This window comes from Phyllostomus discolor, chromosome 6 (assembly GCF_004126475.2).
Source record: "Phyllostomus discolor isolate MPI-MPIP mPhyDis1 chromosome 6, mPhyDis1.pri.v3, whole genome shotgun sequence".
NCBI lineage: Eukaryota > Metazoa > Chordata > Mammalia > Chiroptera > Phyllostomidae > Phyllostomus > Phyllostomus discolor.
In genome coordinates this window covers 23,602,174-23,623,147 of record NC_040908.2, presented here as the reverse complement: position 1 = coordinate 23,623,147, position 20,974 = coordinate 23,602,174, and the positions used below count along the sequence as shown (strand labels likewise).

Here is a 20,974-nt window from a genome sequence, read left to right as displayed (position 1 = left end):
ATTTTCAGAAGTTATTAGGACAAAAATAAATAGTAGTAGCAGATAGAAACCATTGGGAGACATAGGAAAAAACTCAGATGAAATATGATTCCCTCTACTATGTCTGTCTTTACCTACATCCCCTTGAAAAATATCAATTACACAAAAGCACTTTTTAAAAGGGTGCATTTGTCAGCTAAAGTTGAAGAGCAGTTTCAATCAAAGGCTCATATAAAGTTAGAAAAGATATCATCTCAATCCTTCCATCTTTAAAAATACCCCTAAGCTAGCCACCTCACAAAGATAACGATATACCCTATATTCAAAGATTTCCAGAGAAAGATTTTACATGTCATCTCAGGAACTAATTTCAGCACTAAGCACAGCTCTTTTCATCAACAAAATTAACTATTATTCAGAACTTGAACCGCAATCTCTCTTTAAAAAAAAAAAACTTTGACGTGCAGCTTAAATCTAATTTTTTCCTCCCAAAAGATAAATATTATATGAGCTCCATAAGACCGGTGTTAAGATACCCTGGTGCACTCTCGAGCAAACCTCCCCACGAAAAGCAGGAAGTTGCATGAGAATGAAAAGCACAGAATCGCTCTTTGTCATCAGGCTGGACAGACCTGGTGCGGGTGCAGGATTTACGATGCTGAAGTGAATTATTTGACTTTGTGGAAATCAATGAAAGTAAAATTCAATTTAAACTTTTTATTAAAATAACATAAATTTTCAAATGTGACTATCCTGTCACAGTAAATCATCACAACTGGTAAGGATTATTAGAGGTAGAACCAGAGAATAATCATTCAAGTGCATGAATTATGCCCTTGAAAGAAAAGTATTGGCCCTTTTGGGCCCATCAGGAAAAGAGAAGTTGGGTCAAGTCTATTTACTACAGGCACACCATTCTATCTTCTCATGTCAGCAGTCTCCAGAAACAGTGCCTGGTACGGCCAGGTCAATTACACAGCAAGAGCCTGGGATTATTTCAATTACTAAAATTTGGGAGCCATGGTATACACTGTCCTTTCAAACACAGTGATACAGCTTAAGAACTGGCAATATTATAAAGAATGTAAACTTGTGTCATGGCCCTGAACTAGTCCAGGCTGCTAGCTTCCTCACCTGAACCCAACACTGAAGAACCAAAACTAAAACAGCAAAAAAAAAAAAAAAAAAAAAAGCAAAACAAAACAATAAATAACTAAGAGGGAACCACATGCATTTAAAAAGCTAACATAAAACCCACCAGAGACCCCTGAGGATCCAGAACATGGTTATAACCTTGAGAGGAGAGAAAATAGCAGTCTCACAGAAGAGGTTTACAAACCAAGCTTTGAACTACTCTTTGTGGATGCTCATTAAAAGCCAAGATAGCAAATATCTCCAAGGGGATATAAGCTCAGAAGGAAAACGGCACTTGAAAAACATAAGTGCTGTAAAGCAAAAGACAACACGCCATGACAGATAGCAAGCACAGTGAATTAATGGAAGAAACACACTAAGAATTTAAAGTGCATATAAGGTCATGTATTGATTACATGATGCCGAAACGCAGAAACAAGAATTTTATAAAAGAACCAATGAAGAACCATGAAAGGCAGTATGAATGCAGTGAAAACTAATTTAGTGTGCTGGAAGACCCAGTCAAAAAACCATCCCAGAGAAGGATTCAGGGGTCCATTAACAGGTGGAATACAAGTGGGATATTATGAATACACGTTAAAGGTGTGAAACAGAGTGATACCATCTGCATAATAGTGTACCGGGAGAGTAAACAAAAGGAAGTAAATATTTGAAGAATTAATGACGGGCAGTTTTCCACAATTAAAGACAAATGACATAGATTAAGAACACACATAAAGTGCCAAGGGCCAAAAAAAATGACATAGAAGGAAAAGTAAAATCCAAAATCTAGACATCAATGGGGGAAACTCAAAAACTTTGAATTCTAAAAGAAAATTCTAAAAGATTCCAGAAAGAAAGATCAATTCAACCACAAAGAATAAAATTCAGATTTCTACTCTTTTCAACAGTTACACTAGAAACAATGGGAAAATATTTTGAAAGTGCTTCAAGTAAAGATGAAACTTAATTTTTGTTCCAGTAAAGCTATTGTTTGAATATGAGAAAATGATACGAATGTTTTTTGTATTCGAAGCCTCAGAACATTTACATACAAACACCAGCTGTGAAAGCTACTACTCTGACAATGTATTCTAAAACAAGAAGAATAAAAGTAAAGCCAGCTATAAGGAGAGTTGGGGTGAGTAAATAATTCAGTAAAGTTTACCTTGTCTAAAAAAGGGCAAAAAAATAAATAAATACAATAATCCACGACTAAAACAGGATGATACTAAACAGCCTTTCTTTAGGGAAGAGGAAAGTAGAGGCTACAGTCAAAGTAAGACTCCACTTTACAGATGAGGAAACTGAGGCACAGGTAGGTGAAGAAAATTGTACAGGGACACACAGCCAGTAATAAGCAGTGCCAAGATTCAGACTCAGGCATTCTGACTCCTAGTCCAATCTTAAAAAAAAGAAGATATAGATATTGGTAAAATCAAAACTACAAAACATAAAAATAGGTCTTAATAAGTCTTAAGATAAATAAAAACAAAATATGTGTAACTGTCTAAACAGCATAAGAATATTTGATTTATTCATTGGAAGAAGAGGAGAAATAAGTTAGCCAAATGAGAGTATGATGAAGAGATATGAATTAGATGGTATCAATAGCAATAACTATAACAACTAAAATGAATATGAATGATTAGATTAATTAACAAGAAGAAAGGGTATCTGATTGGCTTAAAAACAAAAAAAGATGCAAAAACAAGTTTTCCATAGAAACACACAAGGCGGGGCCCCAAAAAAACATAATTATCTTCTGGACGGTAGGCCCCTTGTAGTACAGGCTTCCCCCGCTAGGTGAACATCCAAGGAACCCGTCTGTGTCAGTGTATGAGCCGGTGTTGTGTGAGAGGCTGCACTGGGCTTCAGTGAACTTTTAGAAGACTCAACATATTTGCCCATTTCACGATGGGTGATTTATGAGCACACCTGCCCACAATGTGCTGAGTGTTTAGCAGTTTTTGGCCAAAAACGGCATGGTCCTCAAGTGCCACCCTCCCTACCACCCAATCTCCCCCTGAACAACTTTTTTGCTTCCCCAGATGAAAAAAGTGCTCAGAGGGAAATGTTTTGCCGATGTGGAAAAGGTGAAATAACAGCAGAAGCACTAAAAGGCATCAAAATCAACTAGTCCAAAAAACTGTTTTGAGCAGTGAAAAAAAATCTCAAATGTGTATTGCACCAAATGGAAAGTACTATGAAGGTGACTGAAGTGTAAACATGTAAGAATAAATACACAATTTTTTTATAAATAAATTATGTTTTGGGGTCCCCCCTCATACATGCAGAAAAGCTGAAAGTGAAGAGAAAGAAAAAGATATAATAAGAAAGTATAAAACAAAAGAAAGCCAGAGAAGGGATTTTAATGTCAGATGCAAGTGAATTCAAGGCAAAAAGTACAAGGAAAGACATAAATACTACATAAAGATTAAAAGAATATATAAAAGACATAATGGTTATATCCCTAAATGTACTGAACAACATCTCAAATAATGCTTCGCCTTCATATAGTGCTTACCATAATCCAATCACCATTCTAAGAGCTTTCCTTCTCAGCAGCACTAGGGGGTAAATACTATCATTATCCCCACTCCTGGGGGAGGGAACTGAGACACAGAGGACTAAAAGACTTACACAAGGACACAGTGACTGTCTAACCCAGAGTTCACCTTCTCAACCTCTACTTTCTGCTGCTATTCTAATTTTAAAGTAACAACTGACAGGTTTTCAAGGATATCAATCAAAACTAAATCATGGATTTATTTGGAAATTTTAACACACCCTACATGGAGAATCTGATAAATCAGGTAGATAACAACATAATAGAACATGACTGAGAAAATTATGGCTTGCAGGCTGGCTGACTATTTTTGTAAATAAAATTTTATAGAAACACAGCTAGACTCATTCATTTACATACTGTCTATGGCTGGTTTTGCATTACAACAGCAGAGCTGAGTGGTTACAACACAGACTGCTTGTCTGCTAAGCCTAAAATATTTACTATTTGTCCTTTAAGGAAAGCATCCTAGCAATTGCTACAGAAGATTTAAACCACAAAATTCACCAGCTCAATCCTTGATATATAGAGCATTTTATACCCACAGAAGAGAGTATACACATCTCCCAAGCAGGACATCAAATTCGTTACTGTAGAGCTCTAATTCTACCCTCTTTGCACAATAACACGGTTGTCCAAAATATATCCCCGATGACAATATTAGAGTAAAACACACATAAGAACCGGGTAAGAAAGAAGAAAATGAATGCCTTAAGAATGGGCACTTGAATGTGATGGTCAAATGCACGAATCTTCAGTGCTAATTTAAATGAGTGCAGACATGCAGATTAGTAGAAGGTCTCAGTGCAACTGTGACTACCAGTGAACACATTTTAAATAAGCACTGACTGCACAGTTACTGGAAGCGTCTGCTGCATATCCTCTGAAGCAGAAAAAGCATGAAGTACAGCAGACAAGAACCTGGGCTCTGAGGTTACGCGGTAAGAGTCCCATTCTCAGCTCTGCCCCTTAGCCAGGTGTGTCTTTGGGGAAGTCGCTTAACCACTCTGTGCCTCGATTTTCTGATCTGTAAGATGAGGTTAATGACAGCACCCAGCTGAGCATGGAGTTATTGGGAGTTAACGGGTGAGATAATGTAAAGGAAAATGGCTAAGCATAGCTCCTAGCACACCGGAAATTTCCAATAGATGCTATTGGATAGTATCTGTTGGTAAATGGAATACCATTCTATTGATCACTGGGGAAACCACCACGACTTCAGAAACAGTGTTCTAGGAGATTACTTTCTTTTAAACTTGAAAAAATCTTCCTGTTTTAGCAGCTGAGCTATCTGTAGTTTGAGAGTCCAGGTTGCTGCTATCCAGGATTCTCTCACTTACTAAGAACACCCAAGTTTAGAAGCAAAAGCATTGTGGGGAGGAGGGCGAGGAATGGGCAGGGTGTCTGTTCTAAAGGAAGAATAGACTCAAAATATAAGGAAATCCAAGTTTAGGAGGCTTTTATTCAGGTCTTTGAATGTCTCCTAATAATAACCGTCATAATGATAGGGCAGAGATGTTCTTGTGACCAGTGCCATAGAAAGCATAGAGGTGCAAAGGGCGTGTTCTCTCACTCTAACCCTAACCATCATGCTGTTGTTGGGAAAGCAGTATCTCATTCTGATCAGGACTGAAGAGATACATAAACAGGGCCATCAGATTTCAAGAGAAACAAAGCTTCACCAAAATTTAGGGGGTCCAGTTTATACAGGTATTGGAATTAGAGCAACAAAAATGATGCTGGTGGTGGAGGAAGTTTAACTTGACACATCTCTGGATAAATGTGTTACTTTGAATATTCACTCAAAGAGTACCCATCTCTGTGAAAAAGGAAGTCTAAAGAGAAAGATTATAGTACAGTCATCATTTTAGGTAAAGTTTCTTACAAGATTGTGAATCTTTTGTTTGACATCTCTAATTGGGAATATTATTATATAAATAGTACCATTTAACTTATGGCTGACATAGTACCACGGGCTTCATGTGGTCTGAGATCCTTTATATAAAATGTAGGAACCTCCTAAGTAATCATTGGAACACTTCAAAAACCCATCTTTTTTTCTAAAGCCTTTTTTTCCTCTTATGCCTATAAGTCTTCATAATGCAGCTTGCCCAAATATCTCATCAAGACTCAGCAATAATTATCACAATTGGTCATTTGCATTTAGACCACTATTAAGAAATATCCCCAAAACAAACTCTTGAGTTGTTTCATTGCTCTTATCAAACGCTGAACTGACTGAATTAAAATTGTATTTAAAGAAAACCACCAACTCCAACAGAAAAATAGTTAGAACAAGTTCATTAATGTTCCATCTACTGATCCACCTTTTCCTAGGGTATACAGGGAGAAGATTTTCTTTGGTTTCTAAATGTTTTTATTGAATTAGGCCTACCCATGCCCAAAATATATAGCTGTGTTGATTTTCAAAATCACAGAAGCAACACCAAGCAACTTGGAATTAGTTACAGATTTCCTTCTGACATTTATTTACTGAAATATGTGTTGAACAGTAAAAGGAAAAAGGAAGGAAAGAATAATGTCACATCACGAAATCTCATTTCTGTAGGCAGTGCTAGTGTTAATGGAATAAACAGGAAAAAGCCTATTAAAACCGTTCCCAGTGATGATTACTATTTATTAAATTTGTTCCTCAGGTTGTATTTTATCATACACTTAATCCAGCCTGTGAGACTGGACGCTTTGCCTCTGTCAGATGTCGAAGCCCGGGGAAAATAAAGAGTTTCCAGCTGGTGCCATAAAACTTCAGTCCAGAAGGCGGTCGCAATAACTCAGGGAGGAAGGCAGAGCACAGAGCGGTCCAAACAGGACATTTTTTTTCTCTTCTCACTTCGAAAACCAAACCGGGCTGAAACCACGCAGCCATAAAACACCAACCAACTTAGAACACGTCTCTGGAAGGCCCTGAGTCCCAGAAACTTGTTTGTTCTGCATAATTATTTGATGAGCAAAAAACTTAGACGTGCCAGTTCCCCTAAGGAGAACAGGATTCCCATACATTGCTGCAGTTTGGTAAAGGTGAACTGCTTCCTTTTTCATGGATATTTTTCCAAAAGAGAGGCCTTCCCCTTGGTTTTCCATGTTGCTCTATGCCCTACCCCACAAGTACATTAAAATGGTTTTTAATCTTTATTTATTGTAACAATGAGAAAAACCACAGACTGGATTCTTTTTTAAAAAAATTTTCAAATGTGTATGTGTTAAGTTTCTGGTCACCCTGCCTTTGAATTTTCCACTGAATAAAACTGTGTGGTGTCCTAAATATCGTAGAACGGTAGACAAACCTTTTCACTTCATCCAGAAGTAATTCAGCAACAGTCTAAAATAGCACAATCGTGACTGTGATTATGACAAATTGAGAAAAAACCTTTAACAAAAGCAGGGACCATCTAACAAATTGGTACGATTAGCAACAAGACCAGCCAAGGGGAAAACTACATTTGAATAACGGTAAATTTTGTTAAACCTACAGTCTAAGAGAGAGAATTTTTTCATGTTTTCCTTTGGACCTGACATGCATATGTAATTTACTTACTGCAGACACACGTCTAAAAAAGACCTGTCTTTAAAAAAAATAAATAAGCCAAGGTGTAGCCAGTGAAGAATTTTTCCCATTGGACTCCCTACAAGAATCTTTATGTTTAACTGATGATAATTACTCTTCAATTATTCAAGCCCCTGTCTATGGAGATGGTGACATTTCTATAAATAACTAGCTCTTTACCGCTGTCTCAAAAGTAATTTTTAAACACCTTTCTAAATGCTTTACATGTACAAATGCTAAATTGTACAAAAAATAATTTATGTACATGATTTTTATAATATCTCAAGCAATTAATTGAGGTAAAATCTGAGGAAGACTCTTAGGAGGAAACAATTCCTGTATCTTTCTCTTTCCCTTCACTTTGCATTCATGATTGGTAGGTGGGGTTTCCTTGGAAATTCACAAAATTCTTATAAATTGACCAAAGCAGGCAGGAGAGTCAAGAGTCACAAGAGGTGGCACCTGCCACAAGTCAGAAAGAAATGCCCACTACTGGTGGTATCCCCTCCCTACTCCAAATGGGGCACCCAGTTGCCATCACAGGGTCCTGCTATGTCAAATCGTACTAAATACACTCAGACCCTAAGGGAGCAGGGAACTCTCGCGTGCTCATTAACCTACAGAGCACTTCCCCCCTTTGTCAGGAAGCGAGCTCCAGGAGCACCAGCCTCTTCAGGCTTTTCACTGTCCTATTCCCAGCACCTAGAACAGACATAGTCATGATTTCTGAAAACCGTTGTTTTAAAATAATGCCAAGTTTTGGGTTCCAGAGATGATATGCCATAAGCTATCTGATGAGAATAAAGACAAAAGGACACACAATCTCAACAAAACCGAGGTTCAACCCTTTTCAGCCTATCTGTGACTAACAGGTGTAAACGTCACTGGCGCTCTGCAGAGCACCTAGGGGCTGCTGTACAGATCCAGAAAATGAATCTTGTTTTTCAGGATAGATGTTGTCCTCAATAATGATGCTTTCATCTAAGTATTTAAAGATACATCAAGTGTTGAAAGTAAAATCAGTGGAGGTTGCCTTCTCCACCTGACTTAGAACTGTGTATCTTGTTCTTTCCTGCATGCCTGACCTGCTTGAGCCTCTTCTAGTTTTTATAGCACTTTTCACCACCTAAATACTATGTACCTTCTGCACTATGACGGTTTCTTTGCTTGCTTCCCCAAACTAGAATATAAGTGCTACAGGTATGTTGGGAACCGCCCTGGCTGGTATCAGAAGCTGAAACCCCCGCCTAGGCTAAGGCTAAGGGAACGCCCTTGGAACCGTAAGCCAGCAAGGAGACAAGGGCTTGTCTCCCTGGCAGGAATGCTGCTTCTGCTGCTGAACCCCAAAAAGCTTGGTCGGTTAGCCAAAGACGGGTAAGATTCCCCACGGGGGGATCGACCTAAGGCAGGCACGATCACTTTGGGAGGCCCCCCAAAAGAAGGACTTTGGGGGCTGCAGCAGAGGAGGGTGACGGACCCTCGCTCCTCGGCTTTGACATAGCCTGAGTTCTCATCGTCTGGGAGAAAATCTCCTTATTGCCTTAGTTCCCACCTAAGCCTGAAACAATGACAGGGTGGTGCAGCTCTGTGCTGAAAGGGCGGATTCCCTGGGTGATCAGGCCTAAGAAAGAACATGTAAATTACTGTGAAACTTGCTTTGTTTAGAATGCTCTCAGTTGAATGAGAGGGGTCCAAGGAGGAAGTTTGTTCCTCAAAGTCTCACAGCTCTTTGACCCTGACTCAATAGACTAGCAGAGTTCCTTGTTTTCTATAGTTCCTTACTTCCCCCTAATGAGTACTGTACTTTACCTGAATTATTATGCAAAATGAGCCCAATAAAAGCATGTATGGACGGTAAATCAGGGCCCTCCCCACTAGGGGGGGTGGCCATCTCGCCCCTACTTCCCCACAGAAACTGGTCTGTCTCTATGCATGTGTGTGTTTGTTTCTCGCGTGTTTTTCGGCAAGCCATCCACAGCGTTCCATGGTCACTGCTGGCCGGTGACCCACGCGCAACACAGGTAAATTTTTAAGTTTGGCTCACTGATGTCTCCCATATGCTTAGTCAAAATGGCTTGCACAGAGTTGTTCAATGAATTAATGTTTTTTTTAATTAGATATAACATGCTACCATTGTATATTAGTGGCTGGAAATATCAAAGCAGAAATGCAAATCTGAGTTAGAATTATGGCATCAATATAACCACCCTTGGTCTGTTTCTGAGAGCTGTATCAGGGTGCTTCATGGAAAACATCATAGGCTTTTGGGATAGCAATTATGCATTTAAGCAAATGTGTAATTGGGGGTTTATCTGCATCCTGTTTGAGCTTGGTCTAGGATAACCTTTGTTTCAGTTCAGAGTGCTTTTGCAGGTGATAACAGAGGAGCCACTGTTAGGGGACTAAACCATAAAGACCCTTATTATTTACTTAATGAGAAAAAGTAGGTAATCCCAGGGTTCAAGGTTGTTAAGGATCCAGGTTCTTTCCTATGTTCTGCTTCCCCATTCTTAACTTGTTGTGTTTGTGTTCTTAATGCTTGTGCCTCATGATTGCAAGACAGCTACCAGAGCATAAGGCAACACGTCTGCATTCCAGGCAGAAAAAAAAAAGATTCTACACCGGAGTTTCCTTTTATCGGGAAAGTGAGAAGTTCTCTAGAAAGTCCAGGATGGTTTCACTAGCCAGAACTAGGTCAAGTGACCATCCCCAGGGATTAAAAAGCCTGGAAAAGCAAATGTAAAGTAGAGAAGAATGGGATCGCCTGACAATGGTTCTCTACTCCTAGAGAACCCTCCCTACTGGGAGACTTTTAAAATCCCAATACCTAGGCCCCACATCAGGCCAATTACAGCAGATTTATGGAGAGGGAGCAGATTTACATGCCGGGCTGAGAACCACTGGCTGAACGATTCAAGACCATTGCTAGGAGTAGGCACGTTGTCATCGTGAATGAAATTTGGGTCTTGTTTCAGAGGGGAAGAAAAAAAGGAGATGGGAGGAAAGCAAATGACAGGGCCAGCCACGTGCTTCCACTTACTACAATCACCACAGCTCTGCTTGAAAAGACGCATTCGGCTATTGTCCTTGCCTTCATTCAGCACCTTCTAAGTGACAGGCCCAGGGGACAAAGGAAGAGTGAGTTCTCCAGCCTAGAGAATAGTAAGGCAGGCAAACATGTGAAAAAATAAAAATCCATCAAAATCCAGATGCCAAGGGCTAGGGGACAAGGAAGAAATGGGGAGCTGCCACTTAGTTTTACAAGGTGAAAGAGTTCTAGACATTTGTGGCACAAAAATGTGGATACAGTTAACATTACTGAATTTTACACTTAAGAATGGTTAAAACGGCCCTGACTGGTGTGGTTCAGTTGGTTGGGCATCATCCCACAAAAGCTTAAGGTTGCTGGTTCAATTCCTGGTCAGGGCACATGGGAAAGGCAACCCATCAATGTTTCTCTCACACATCGATGTTTCTTTCTCTTTCTCCCTCCCCCCCTTTAATTAATTAATTAATCTTTTTTTAAAAGAATGGTTAAAATGGTAAATTTTACATTTTGTGGGGGTTTTTTACCACAATTAAAAACAAAAATATAAAACCAATATGACGCGACCACCAACCAGCAGTGACCGCGGAACACTGCAGATGGCTCATCAACACGTGAGAAAAACATACACAGAGACATCAGGTCCTGTGGGGAAGTAGGAACGGAATGGCAACTCTCTCTAGTGGGGAGCACGCCTGTTCCCCCATGGGGAGAGGCTTTTTATTGGTTTCGTTTTCATAAGAATTCAGGTAAAGCTCATTACTCATTGCTAGGAAGTAAGGATCAAACAATAGGTAACAAGGAAGTCTGAGGGCCTATTTTGAGTCAGGGTCAAAGAGCTGTAAAAAACTTTAAGGAACAAACTTACTTCTTCCCTGGACCCTCATCATTCAACTGAGAGCATTCTAAACAAAGCAGGTTCCACAGGATTTTATATATTCTTTCTTAGGCCTGATCACCCGGGGAACCCGCCCTTTTCAGCACAGAGCTGCACCACCCTGTCATTGTTTCAGGCTTAGGTGGAGCAAGGGAACCAAGGCAACCAAGAGATAAGGAGATTTTCTCCCAGACAATGAGGACTCAGGCTATGTCAAAGCCGAGGGGCGAGGGTCCATCATCCCCTTTTGCTGTAGCCCCCAAAGTCCTTCCTTGGGGGCCTCCCACGTGATCGTGCCTGTCTTAGATCATTCCCCCCTTAGGGAATCTTACCCGTCATTGGCTAACTGACCAAGCATTGGGGTTCAGTTATGAATGAAGCAGCAGAAGCAGCAATCCTGCCAGGGAGATAAGCTTTTGTCTCCTTGCTGGCTTACAGTCCAAGGTCATTCCCTCAGCCTTAGCCTAGGCGGGGGTTACAGCTTCTGATACCAGGCAGGGCGGTTCTCAACAACAATGATGTAAATCCTAATAAAGGAATAAGACTAAAGAGTTTATGCTAGAACAAAGGATTTTATTTTTCATTTATCAAAACCTATGGAAGTGGATAATGGTCCAACTACTCTTTTTTTTTTTTATATTGTTGTCCAAGTACATTTGTCTCCATTTGCACCTCACCACACCCCCTCACCTCCCACCCTCAAACCTACCCTCTTTGGCTTTGTCCCTGTGTCCTTTATACATGTTCCTTAATGCTCTCTGCCCTATTTTCCCCCTACCCCCCCCCTCTGATTACTGTCAGTTTGTTCTTTATTTCAATGTCTCTGGTTGTATTTTGCTTTCTTATTTGTTTTGTTGATTAGGTTCTATTTACAGGTGAGATCATGCGGTATTTGTCGGAACTCACATGACTCCACTCCAGGAAGACAACGCAACTAAAAAATGAACAAAGGATCTGAACAGACACTTAGCTCTAAAAAGGACACACAGAGGACCCAGAGACTATGAAAGGATGCTCAACATCACTAGCCATCAGAGAGATGCAAATTAAAACCACAATGGGATACCACTTCACACCAGTGAGAATGGCCATCATTAACAAATCAACAAACAACAAGTACTGATGATAATGTGGAGAAAAGGGAACCAACTACCCTTTTCAGTAACCATCTGCCTCTGCTCTATAATTCACCCTTTGTGACCTGATCTTGGGACACCTACCTTGCTTAGAAAGTGGCCAACAGCAGTTGCTGCCCCATAAGCACCCAGAAGGTACCTTAATGGGAGAGGAATCAGAGGCCTGGCAGCGGGGACGTCAGACCATGGGACTGGGAAGTCTCAAAAGGCTTTCAAGGGCTGAGCTGGTGCCTTCTTTCGGTTCTATTTACTTTTTTTTTTTAAGATTTTATTTTTTTATTTTTAGAGAGGGAAGGGAGAGAGAGAGAGAGAAACATCAATGTGCGGTTGCTGGGGGCCATGGCCTGCAACCTAGGCATGTGCCTTGACTGGGAATCGAACCTGCGATGCCTGATTTGCAGCCCGTGCTCAATCCACTGAGCTACGCCAGCCAGGGCTCAGTTTTATTTATAAACAGGCCGGCATCCCACCAACAATCTCACTCACCTCTTGGAAGGTAGTTAAGGCTTTTCTTAATCTTACCTCATTTCAGCAGGCTAAGCAATTTCATCTCCTTTTAATCCTTCATATGTGAATTATTTTCCTTAGGTCCTTACTATTTTCCCTGAGCTTCTCTACTTTCATATCCATGTCAAAAATGAAATTATTGTAATGAATGTCATGAAGTACTACATTAAATAACAGTTAATAAATATGTAATTTGGGGTCAGTTTGGAGTCCACTTTTAGTAGTTAGGTTTTTACAACTAAATTTGGATTAAATTTCTGCCTAGCCGTTCTTCCCCATTTTTCTTTGCATTTGTTCCTACCAGTTTTATCATATTATTGAGATTGTTAAAGCTTTGAATATTGTTTTGACAGCATCTGCATAAAAAGCTAACTATAATTTCAAGATGAAACAAGTAATTTCCAAATGAAGCTATCACTAACACCGTTTTCAACCAAATGATGTATACAAATGTTTTTAATTCTATGTATACCCATTGAAGTACAAATACTTACCAATGCATTTAAAACAGAGGGGTGTCAAATTTCTCTGGAACTGTTGGATTAACAGTGGTTTGCATATTTGTGACGGCGCTCTGTATTTTCCAGTTCCCTTCCTTGGACGCTCAAGGTCAGAGCTGCCTTTGAGGAATTCCAACTCACCAAAGCCAGCACTACTATTCTCACCCTGCAGACAAAGACCCTCGGGGTTTGTAACAGCCTTTCCCCCTGCCCAACACACATGCTCTTTCACCACTTTAGGAACTCATTATTGAAAGAAGCCCAGCTCGCCACCACAGTTAAGACACATGCTGCTGCTCCAAAGAGTATGTACGCCCAGCCTAAAAAGTCCGGGAAATCTACACTACAATCTGCATCCAATGTAAACGATCGATACAACATCCAGGACAAACTACATACAATGTCTGATACCAGATCTAAGCCATTCTGATTAATGACTAATCCATGTGCTAGCACTGTTTTAAAGTAATTTTAAAAAACTAGAAGAAAATGACCATCCCAAAATATAAGATTGAGAATGTTGGGCCCAACCCCTGATTAGAACCCCCACTAGTCAACCTGCCCTGGATTGCCCCAAGATTGCAATGTCTACCTCTGTCGACAGTAAGTAGTAAGCATGTGAGTATTAGACACTTGGTCTGTATAAAATCTGTTGTTCCAGGTGAGCGATGAATGCAGCTGACCCCAGCTGCCAACTGGATCACCTTCATCCGAAACTGGCCTGCATCCCCATCCGGTGCCGGTGACGGCACCCCTCCCCATGCATTCCCTGGGAATAGACCCACACACGTGGATGTCCCTTACCAACTCTGCTCTGAGTGCCTGCTTTGGCTGAATTCCTCAGATCAGCATCCCCACGACCCATACGCAGGGTGTGGCCCCTTTTCTACATCACAATACCCTGATTCTTAGAACTCTAAAACACCTGAGTCACAAAGCTGTGTTTCATCTACTGGTTTCACTAAAAGTTTGGGTCCCTGGAGGGGTTTAACATGTCAGCACCAGAAACAAATTTATACTAAGTATTGAACATCCCTCTCAGAACCTTTTTACCCCACCACAGGCAATTTCACCCCCACCTCAGCTTCCTACAATCCTGTCCCACGTAGCTCCTTTCCTTGTCTGATCTGTCCTGCTAACATCTTATGCAGAACAGTTCATTTATCCCTGTGTTTCTCGGGTCAGTGACTTGAAGCCTCACTGAACTCCACTGAGGAATTGTCACAAACAAAGTATATTTTGTACCTACAGTGAATTCTGAGGCCAGCTTTTAAGATTATTTTTCCTCCGACCTGGCTAATTTCAATTTTGAAGTTTATGAGGCAGCAGACCTGTGTCATCTAAGCTGATTTGAGTGACAGGCAATAAAGCAAAACAGTGATAAAAGGTACAAATATTATCTGTGATCTAGAAGCTCAACTCTCAGACCGAGTAATTTCCGGTGCTGTGTTTTATTCCATAGCTATTTTATGGAAGAACCAAATGCTTGTCTAAGCCGGCACTGCAGGCTGCATGCTTTTGTTTTGTATCTATCCTGTTTTTTGCTTAGACAATTCATACACTTATACAAATTTACAGCATTTATTGTAAATAGTATATTGTTAATTGTTAAATTTCAAACTTTTATAAGCAAAGTGTGGGACAACAAGCCTGATTATGTGCGGATATATAACAGAAATAGCTTCAGAAATGCTAAGATCTATTTTTCAAAACAACAAAGAGTGGCCGTAGACAGCAAAGAATGATCACCCTTCAACAAACACAATAATAGAGATGAATACATAACTCAGTGAGTCTCAGCTCTTCGTGCCAACGACGGGAGAAGAATTGACTGAACTAAGCCTACCTTCTAATAAAATCTTCAGATTCTACTCTGCCAAGTACCATTGGCGATAAAACACAGTACTCTATGTTTCTGAGAAAATAAAATCCGTCCCTTGGTGGGGTTTGTTTATCTGCAAATCGCATCTGTTTGAGTTTTAGGGTCATATTTTTCAATTAACACTGAAATTTTAAAAAAAACAGGTAAAATAACTATCAACCAGAAAGCAGTAAGGCTTACAGAAAAATAAAAGGGAAAAATAACAAAATACGGAGATTCTAGCTAGTTTGGGACATTTTGGGGAGGTTTCTTTAGACTAAGAAATAGAAGATAGGTAATAGCAAACCTCTAAAGGAAAATAATTCATGGTAAATGTACACACAAAATGGAACAAGAGAAAAGGAATATTAAAACAGTAGTCTGACTGAGGTGAACATAACTGTGAGGAGAAAATTACTTTATGTAGGCAATATAGTTCATTCAAGTAAATTGAAGAAAATTGTAGATTCAGTCATTCGTTCAGTCAGCAAATGTATCGAAGAAATAATTCCCAGACTCCCCTCCAACTGGAACATTATAAGGGTCTATCAGATATAAATATGGTTTTATGGGCTCAAAATATATTTAAACAAATAAAATCACATCAAATAACCTAGTGTTTCAAAATATGCATTAAATACGTGGCACATTTTTTTTCCAAAAGCACTGGAAATACTAGGCTCTATTTGTACATCGAAATAATTTCATGCACCGTATAACTAAAGCAATTGAATTGTCTCTCTAGATTAAAGCATGAAGATTGAATCTTTCGAATTTTGATGCTACATTAAAACTACAGTGATATAAACACTAATGAATAAATAACATTTAAAGACAGTATTTACACACACAATGCAATAATTTTTTGCTAAATTTTCTTTTTCTTGATTGCATGTTCAAAGAAGCACCATTCAAGGTGATTACCGTGTGCACATAAGTGGTTTAATCAGTGTGTGACCAACAGCTTTTTCCCAAATTGCTTTTGCAGTTGCAGCCATAAATATGTTCATTCTTTCTTTTGCAATCCGCAGTGATTTGGTTGGATTCTACATGTCTGACAGACTTCTGGGCCTACATCTATTCACAATGCCACAGCTCAGCTGAATTCTAAAACTGTACAAAACCCTACTCTTTACAAGGGACTCTGCTGGGCTGTACGAGCAAGAGTTCAACAGACTTCCATGGTGCTTCCTAACTATTTACCTTACCGCAGGGAGGGGGCCTCCGAAGGCAGAGAACACCTCTACTTGGCAAAGATGCTCCAAGGAAGCTGAGAAGACAAAAAATAGAAAATGCTCACTCGACTTCAGAGTAAGTTCATGTATTCAACCTTATGTATTAAGTGCCTACTATCTGCCAGCCCCGCACGTCACATTGCTTTCCTTTCCTTCCCACATTTCACATTGAATTGTCATCCTTTACATCAGCAGTCCCCAACCTTTTTGGCACCGGGGACCTGTTTCATGGAAGTCGATTTTTCCACGGACCAGGTAGGAGGGGAGACAGGAGGCAGAGCTTAGGCGGTAATGCCAGTGGCGTCCATGGCCCCCTGTTTTATAGGTCTCTCTGAGCAATCTAGCACCATCACCATTAACCTCCCATTGAACTGAATGTTTCTCAAAGGCTGGGACTTTGTCACATTAACTGACACATTGCCATGGCCTGAACATATATGAATGAATAAATAAATGACAAAGGTATAAAATATTAGGTGAGTAAAAGGGCATAAGAAAGGCAGGAGAGAGCATCATGGAAGATGTGGCACTGAACTTAGCCTTGAAGAAAAGAAACAGAAGAGAAAAGGGTTCCAAACAAAGGGAACAGTATAAGCACAGGTCTGGCTTGGGAGGAGGGAAAGAGTGGGCATTTTGGAGAAGGTGGCAATTGAATGGGTTGGTATGTAGCAACGGCTGCTGCTCTCCTGGGGAGAAGAGACCCTGGCTCACCACCAAACCCACTCAGCTGCAAAGCCGTGAAAAATTTTATCTCTGGGGTCCTCCTATACCCTTGAATGCTGACCTCAGTACCCTACCCTTATCCCCACATCTGGATCACAAAGGCCCCCGCTGGTTTGGTGGTTATAGCAATTCCTCCCAGCGGAGTGACCTTCTTTCGTGAGTGACCTTCCGCTTGGTCACATTGCATTCAATTCAGCATACATTTATTTACTGACAGCCTTCCGCAGGCAAGCAGGCCCGTGTGCTCTCCAGGGATGCCCAGATGAATGAGGTCATCCCCTCCTCAAGGATCTCACAATTGAAATCATTTGCATTTTAATATCTAAGTATATACATCAAACACTTTTAAGAACTAAAGGAATTGCCAATCACACCAAAATAGGAAGAGATCTCGAAGCAAATGATACTGCCCTAAATTCCTAAAACACCTCACTTAAAAATGTATCTGTTCTAAAAATGCTCCTGCCTACTTCCAACTTCCTGCATGTTGAATATGCAATATCCAAACAGCAAAACTCAGCTGAGTGTGCTAAGCATCTATAGGGATCAATGGCTCTTTTTTCAGTACAGACATTTTTTTAATAAGAAGTAGAAATAGTAGAGGACAGAGTATCTGAGTAATGGGGAGAGCATTCCAGGTGACTCTCCCCTCGGAAACCCAGTTGTTTTCTCCCTCAAGAGGTAGAACTGCACCTGTTCTACCATCTCATCTCAAACATTGTGTGAAAGGCATTGTTGGACGAGTTGTGCTGAAGCAGAGTCCAAAGGGGAGAAAATGCACTTGGCCCCCACCTGGAGGAAGGATAGTCCTGACCTTGCTGTCCAAAGGCCCCTGAAGGGGGAAAGACAACAGAAGAAGGGAAACTGGAGTGGGGTATAAGGGGAAGATTGGCTGGGCCATGGTTCTGTCCAGAAGAGCATGTTGCTGCCCAGCCACCTTGGGCAGCACTGTGATAACCTGGTCCCTGCCCACCTCTCTACCTTTATCTCCAGCCATTTCTCAGCTCATAATTTATGGTCTAATAACACCTAGCTGCTGTTGTAGCCTTCCTGTCCCACTCCCTCCACCACACACACACACACACACACACACACACATGCTCACATTCACATCTGCTGCTCTTTCTACACTACACCACCACGACAACCCCTCCACCACCACTCCCATCCCCAGGAGTCTTTCTACTCTTACACACCTTTCAACACTTGGCACTGGAGTGATTTACTCCAGAAAGCTCTCCCTGCCCCCTTTTTGTGCTGCTACAGCATCCTAAATACATCCTTAATAAATCAATTTCATCATCCTCTAAGCCCCTTGAGGTCTAGAACCTTGCTAACTAGTGTTTGTGTCCTCAAGACCGCAGGTGGTGTCTGGCAAGGAATGGGTGTCCAGTAGTCGTTAAACTGAATGGGATATGTTATGTCGGTGTGCTTACCATCTTGGGTACAGAATGTGGAAAGTGTTAAGGAAGTTTCACGGGTCTCCCCAGATAGGCTTGAGAGTCAGGAACCTCAAAGTATCGAGAACTTGTAATGAGCTATGGCAACTGCTGAGAGGAGAACGTAAGTCTGGAAGCAAAAAAAAAAAAAAAAGAAAGAAAGGATTTCACCAAAATGGAAGGATCTGAGAAGTCTTAGGGCTGAACCTTTGAAAAATCCTTGTCACATGACTCCTTAAAAATCTTCATGATACTGTCCCAGCAGGCCATGCAGCTGTGGAGAGAGTGGGGAGCAGGGAAGCACTTGCCAGAGAGATAGCAATTCATTTAAAAGTTTCTATTTATCTATTCATATCACTACAGAGCTTTAATGCTTTTTTTTTACTTTGTTTTGGAGGCAACAAAGTTACACTTAGACACTGTATATTAACCAACAATATTTAGTTGTGGGAATTAGAATAATTTCACAAGTGAAGAGCATACAGCATAATATCTCTTAACAAGCCAGTAAAGAAATAACATACTCTAAACAAATGACAGGTTAATCACACTATTGATACAGGCAAGGGGAGATGAAGAAATGATGCTCAAATTTAAAAAGAGGTATACCTTTTCACACCAGAAGGCACCACTGAAGAAAAGGCTACCAAGCAAAAGCTGATCTCCAGCTGCCAGCACAAGAAGAATGTTTCTTGTTGCTAGAGCCGGTTGCTAGGGAATGAATACATGAAGACACAATGTTACCATTCTAGAACGCAGTCATCTCACCAAGACAGGAGCACATGCCCCAAGGGTCTTCCCAGAGTTTTTAGGTTAGTGAAGAGTCACTTTGCTCAAACCAAAACTCACAGTCCTCACAAATTATCAATACAGTTGACCTTGAAAAAACTGTGCTGGTCCACTTAAACACGGATTTTTTTTTTCAATGAATACAGTTGACCCTTTGTATCTTCGGATTTCCCATCTGTGGATTCAACCAACCTCAAATGGAAACAGTATTTTTGCATTCCCAAGTGCATTTTTCTATTTGTGGATTTCCTATCTCAGACAGAAACTGCTGTTTGAACCCTTGGATGCAAAGGGCCAACTGCAGTTAAGTTTTGGGGGAGTCAAAAGTTACCACAGATTTTTGACTGCACAAGGGTCAGTGTCCCTAACTCCATGTTATCCAAGAGTCAACTACATTTATAGTCTCATAGTTGCATTTCCACATGTTCTTATGGAGAAGCGCCCACTAGGACCCCCCCAGCAGCTAAGCTGAGTTCTTACCAAGGACAACAGATGAGATGACATCCTGACACAACTTCATCCTTAGAGCAAAACTAAAACCTTTTTTATCTTGTTTATGAACGAGTGGATTAAAACAATTTACTTGTCATAACCAAATGGATTCAAAATCATATTAAACTAATACACAACAAATGGTGTTCATTTTGTAATACGGGTTCTATTCTTCCCAAGAAATATTTTCACTGCCATTTTGTAATTCAGAGTTAAACAATGTTCCCTCCAAGTACTGGTAAGAGACCCAATCAAATCGGGTGGCCTACATTAGATTTTGCATTCACTGCCTTGCTGGTTAAATACGTTAAGAACTGTGAGCTGTTTCATGACCATCAGGGCATTTAATTGGAGAGAGGAGGGTGCTCTTGGTCCTGGGGATTCCCAGCTTCAGCCCAGTTCTTGATGAAGATACCGCAAGGCTCCTTATAGAGGAGAGTAGTGAGGAGGGATGAAGGAGAGAAGAGGGAGTTGGGAGGAATGGAGAAGGTTCATCATACTAGATATTAAGACGTCTAGGTTCCTGCCTCACCCAGGCCAGTAACTCGCTGTCCTTTGGCCTCTCTAGACATCAGCTTCCTCAATCTGAAAAATAAGTCAGATAGTTTAGATGATCAGTTACGTTCTTTCCACCTATGATTCTAAATCGTTTCAGATGCCCCTAGGAGGACGTTGTAAGCAGTTTAACCAAGGTGACTCACTCGGGGCCACGCCCAGATGACCTGACCTTCCCCCAGCACGCTCTGCAGACGGTGCTGGGGGCTTTAGCTCCACCCACCCACCACCGACCCAGGAGCACCGGCCTCTAAGAGCATCGGCCTCTGAGAGCACCGGAACGCGCGGGCGCGCTCGAGGCCACGTGACCCCTGAGCCACGAGGGCGCGCCCCGTACTGTTATGGCGGCCGGGCCGGGAGATCGCAATTCCGGGCCTGCAGCGAGCGTCCGCTTCTTCTGCACAGCGGGCCGCGGCTTGGAGCCCTTCCTGATGCGGGAGGTGCGGGTGCGGCTGCAGGCCAAGCAGGTGAGTCGGCCTCGCTGCGCCCCGGAGGGGAGGAGGGAGGCCCTACCACTGCCCCCCTCCCCGCCGGGTTGTCTGGGACCCGGGAAGGTGCGCGACCCAC

General features: G+C 41.2%; 1 protein-coding gene across 4 annotated transcripts in view; it reads left to right on the top strand.

The window, feature by feature from the left end:
• Positions 1-20,700: 20,700 nt before the first annotated feature.
• The window catches only part of THUMPD2 (THUMP domain containing 2), a 40,583-nt gene continuing 40,309 nt past the window's right edge, over positions 20,701-20,974 (top strand). The window contains exon 1 of one of the 4 annotated variants that reach the window (XM_036027893.1): positions 20,701-20,874. In XM_036027893.1, the coding sequence (XP_035883786.1) occupies positions 20,749-20,874 (126 nt within the window). In that variant the 5' untranslated portion in view covers positions 20,701-20,748. The remainder of the gene's footprint in view (positions 20,875-20,974) is intronic. The other 3 variants (XM_036027894.1, XM_028516070.2, XM_036027892.1) reach the window with 3 other exon arrangements.